This window comes from Malus domestica, chromosome 10, assembly GCF_042453785.1.
Source record: "Malus domestica chromosome 10, GDT2T_hap1".
Taxonomy (NCBI): domain Eukaryota; kingdom Viridiplantae; phylum Streptophyta; class Magnoliopsida; order Rosales; family Rosaceae; genus Malus; species Malus domestica.
In genome coordinates, this window is record NC_091670.1 from 39360183 (window position 1) to 39363806 (window position 3624).

The 3624-nt window shown below is 35.2% G+C and overlaps 1 protein-coding gene across 2 annotated transcripts; it reads right to left on the minus strand.

Annotated features, from left to right (window-relative positions):
- Positions 1-359: 359 nt before the first annotated feature.
- LOC139188832 (protein pleiotropic regulatory locus 1-like) lies at positions 360-2418 on the minus strand. 2 transcript variants are annotated; one of them, XR_011572175.1, is made up of 4 exons: positions 1821-2418; positions 1644-1694; positions 1414-1531; positions 360-1255 (listed from the first exon to the last, which is right to left on the minus strand). XR_011572175.1 is itself a non-coding variant. In XM_070806730.1 (4 exons), the coding sequence occupies exons 1-4, from the start codon at positions 1955-1957 to the stop codon at positions 1182-1184; spliced, it is 354 nt and encodes a 117-aa protein (XP_070662831.1). In that variant the 5' UTR covers positions 1958-2418; the 3' UTR covers positions 360-1181. The 2 variants fall into 2 exon arrangements, 1 of the variants encoding a protein (XP_070662831.1); XM_070806730.1 differs by having other exon boundaries at positions 1670-1694.
- Positions 2419-3624: the final 1206 nt, after the last annotated feature.

The following is a 3624-nucleotide window of genomic DNA, read 5'->3' on the forward strand; positions in this document are numbered from 1 at the left end:
AAAAAGCATTGCAACAATAGATCCAGGAAATTATAAAAATCCATCCAATCAAGAGACAATATAATAGTTGTGGGAAGGTGAGTATGCAACCAAGAATCTTAAGATATACTTGATTTGTGATTCCATTATAATTTCACACACAAAAAAGATCAAATTTTGATTGAAACATCAAACAAAACAATCTCATATGTTACAGATTGGACCAACTAAATAAAGAATCTATTAATATGATTTTCAGCTAAAAAGAAACTGATTGCAAGTTATAAATTCCATGGGTAATTTGATTTTGCAGATTAAAAAAGTCGAAAAATATTGAAAGTTACTAAACCCCATCACATCAGAAAAAAGAACAGAATCCAAATGTAAACTCTAGAAGAGTGACAATTGCATAAAGAATATGATAAAATTTTCTCTTTGCGAAGAGTGTCCAATGAGTTACATGGTGATGACGGAATTATGCATTGAGGGTGAAAATTGTATGAAGGTAATAATATATTGTCAATTTAAACTCCTCTTAAGAATCATTGTTTCCTAATTAAATAAATGCCTCTGGGATGATGTCGTTATATAGATAATTTAAATATCTCATCAAATGTGAATGTACCCATTAAAGTATGAATCTGACATCTCAATTCAACTCTCGAAATTACTGTGAGAGTATTAATATATCATGTAGAATGAGGTGGGATTATGATAAAAGATAGAACTTTAGCTGATGGTAAAATATTTGATAATTTGAAGTAAGCCAACTGGGAATCCCAAATGTTGTTTATCATAAGCTAAAGTTCTATCTTTTATTAGTAATCCCACCTCATTCTACATGATACATTAATACTGTCACAATAATTTCGAGATTTGAATCAATAAATTCTTAGATTCATACCATGACGGATACATCCACATTCAATGAGATACTTAATCATCTATATAACGATCACATCCCAGAGGCATTCATTTAATTTAGAAACAGTAATTCTTAGGAGGAGTTTAAATTGACAATATATTATTACTTTCAAACAATTTCCACCCTCAATGCATAATTCCCAACAATAACAACAATAACAACAATAACAACAAAAAACCTCTTAGATTTCACTTTCACTTAATCATAGGCATCCACTCATCCGTAACAAATGGAGAAATAAGCAGAAATCTCCTTAAGACAACATAGAGTCCACTACTCACTGTGCCCTTGGTGCAGATGGACCAATAACCAAAGCGTTTTGAGCTCCTCCCATCTGCATTTCCTTAGAATCTTCATGACACACATGATATTACAACCAACAAAATAGCTTAAGCATGTTACAGTGGCAATATAGAATACCCAGATAGACTTAACTTCCACAAAACAATAAGCTATAACTTCCCTACTTCTAACTGCTTATTTGAAATTTCAATTAGAACAAATAATACCGGTGAGGGCAAGAGAATAGGAAGGCCATTCAGAACCACTTCCCGGTGCACCAGACTCAGGCCGGCGAGGCGGTTTTTGGCTAGCCGTGGGTTGAATTCCTACATACTCCATGCTTATCTAATAATTCAAATCAAAATTTTCATTCCAACACAACATTCTTCAAATCAATAACTTCACAAAGCTTATAATTCACAAAAAAATTAAAAAAAAACAAAAGAAAAACACTAACAATTTCAACTCTATAATTTCAGTAACCTTGTGGCTCATGCGAAGGCTTTTACTGCAAGAAAAAAAAAAGAGTGAGCAACAATTAAAACACGAATTTTCAAACAAAAAAAAGAACTACATTCAACTCAATAATTTCACGAACCCCAAAAATTATAGAAAGTAAAGGCAACGACGGTACCTCTCAGGGTTGGGAGGAGGGAGTTCGCAACGGGCGAGGAGAAGAAATCGAGAGATCGTTTGAGGGGTTTGAGACTGAGCTTCTGCCATAAACAATATACCTAGAATTCCCCAAGTTTTCAAATGGAAATTAAACATTTACATAGCTTATATAAAAAGCTAAAATATAAAAAATTAATCAAAAGGTTGAGAGAACTCATATCCCAGTATTGCTCATTGCTGATATTAACACCCACTGACAGCAGCCCTTGATTTGTGGAATTCCCACGCCCAACTCCATGACCTCTGTCTCTGCCATCCCTCACAACCATACCCACTTTCGACCCACCCCTCAATCCCGACACCAACCCTTGATTTGACGAGGAAAAATCAATCCAACCCCACCCTTTCGCAAGCCTCACTCCTCCCTCTCCCTTCCCCTCGCTGCCAATCAACGCCCATCTCCCTCTTTGTAGCACTGCAACCCACGTTAAAACAATCTGTGCGCATGAAGAAAATGGACTTTCGCTCCAGTTTTAAAACAATCTGTAGACCTGAAAATTTTAAGCCGCATAATTAAAGTCTTTACTGTTTATACAACTTTTTAATACAATATTCTAGAATTTTACCATGTTATGTTATTTATTTAGGATGATTGGAACATGGGAGGGCCACATCTAATATATAATATTAGATTATAAAATATTAATTCTTAAATTATCAACCCGAATTGTTGATGTGGCCATGGCTCACAATCTAACAAAAAAATAAAAGTGCGAAGATTTAGATGAAGGTTTAGAGGATTAAATAATGATTGAAGTGTGAAGATTTTATTTTGAAGATTTTATTTTTAAAGGAAAGTTAATGAAAAAGGTTTGAAAACTTTGAGTTTTAAGGATAAGGATAAAATAAAGGGTAAAGTGAATAGCACAATGATTGACTTTTTAGTATAAAAACATGATTTTTCGTTAAAATAAATAGTACCGGGAGCTTTTCGTTAAAATTCCTTATTTTTAATGTCGTAAATATAGTGGATGGCCCAAATGCAGAATTTGAAAGCTGATAATTGCAATATTACTGTTTACATGAAGACTTTGTAAATAAGGTAAGTTAGCTTTTTGTGAGTGTCGGATGAAAAACCTTTATATAAAGAGGTGAATTTACATCATTGTACACGTAATAAGATATCACACTCAAAAGAAAGGAGATAGAAATACAATGCTGTGTGTTGATGCACAAAACCGGAGGGGTCTTGGAACAACGTAAATCCGACCGTGAATCTGCAAGAAAATAAAGAACACAAGATGTATCGTGGTTCACCCCAATGTTTGGGTTACGTCCACACTGATATTGTATTTCTCCGAGATGTATGAAGAGGGAGAGAGAGCTTCTGAAGGTGAGAAAGCTCTTCTCAATCTGAGAGGTTTGAGGGGATGAGGAGGCTTAAGAATTGGCCTTCTCTCTTGTGAGGATGAGGAGTCCCTTTTATAGAATAAGGGCTCCTCACTTATTACATATTTGCCCCTTCCTTTATTACATAATTACATTTGAGTCCCCCGAGTATTTATATGAGATCTAAATACGGAGGCCCTAAATATGGTACAAACAGTAGTCCCCCAAGTCTACAGTCAAGAAAGTCTTTTGGCTGGAGACTTGAAATTCAGTCCGTGTGTGGGCCGAAGTAACTAGATGTCGTCTTGAACTGATACTCGATATGAGGCGGTGCTCAATCTGAAATGATGCTCAACTAGAAGTAGCATATGTTGCGAGGCTGCTCGATTTATGGCTTATGTTGCCTTGGTTGGCTCGGCTTGTGGCGTTGAAGG

Bases quoted from the DNA above. Each gene is read 5' to 3' on its own strand.
- LOC139188832 (XM_070806730.1), bottom strand. From the start codon at position 1,957: ATGTTTAATTTCCATTTGAAAACTTGGGGAATTCTAGGTATATTGTTT. The intron at 1,532-1,669 runs GTTACTGAAATT...TTGAATTATTAG, and splicing joins GCCTTCGCATGAGCCACAAG to ATAAGCATGGAGTATGTAGG. The intron at 1,256-1,413 runs GTATTATTTGTT...TGTGTCATGAAG, and splicing joins CTATTCTCTTGCCCTCACCG to ATTCTAAGGAAATGCAGATG.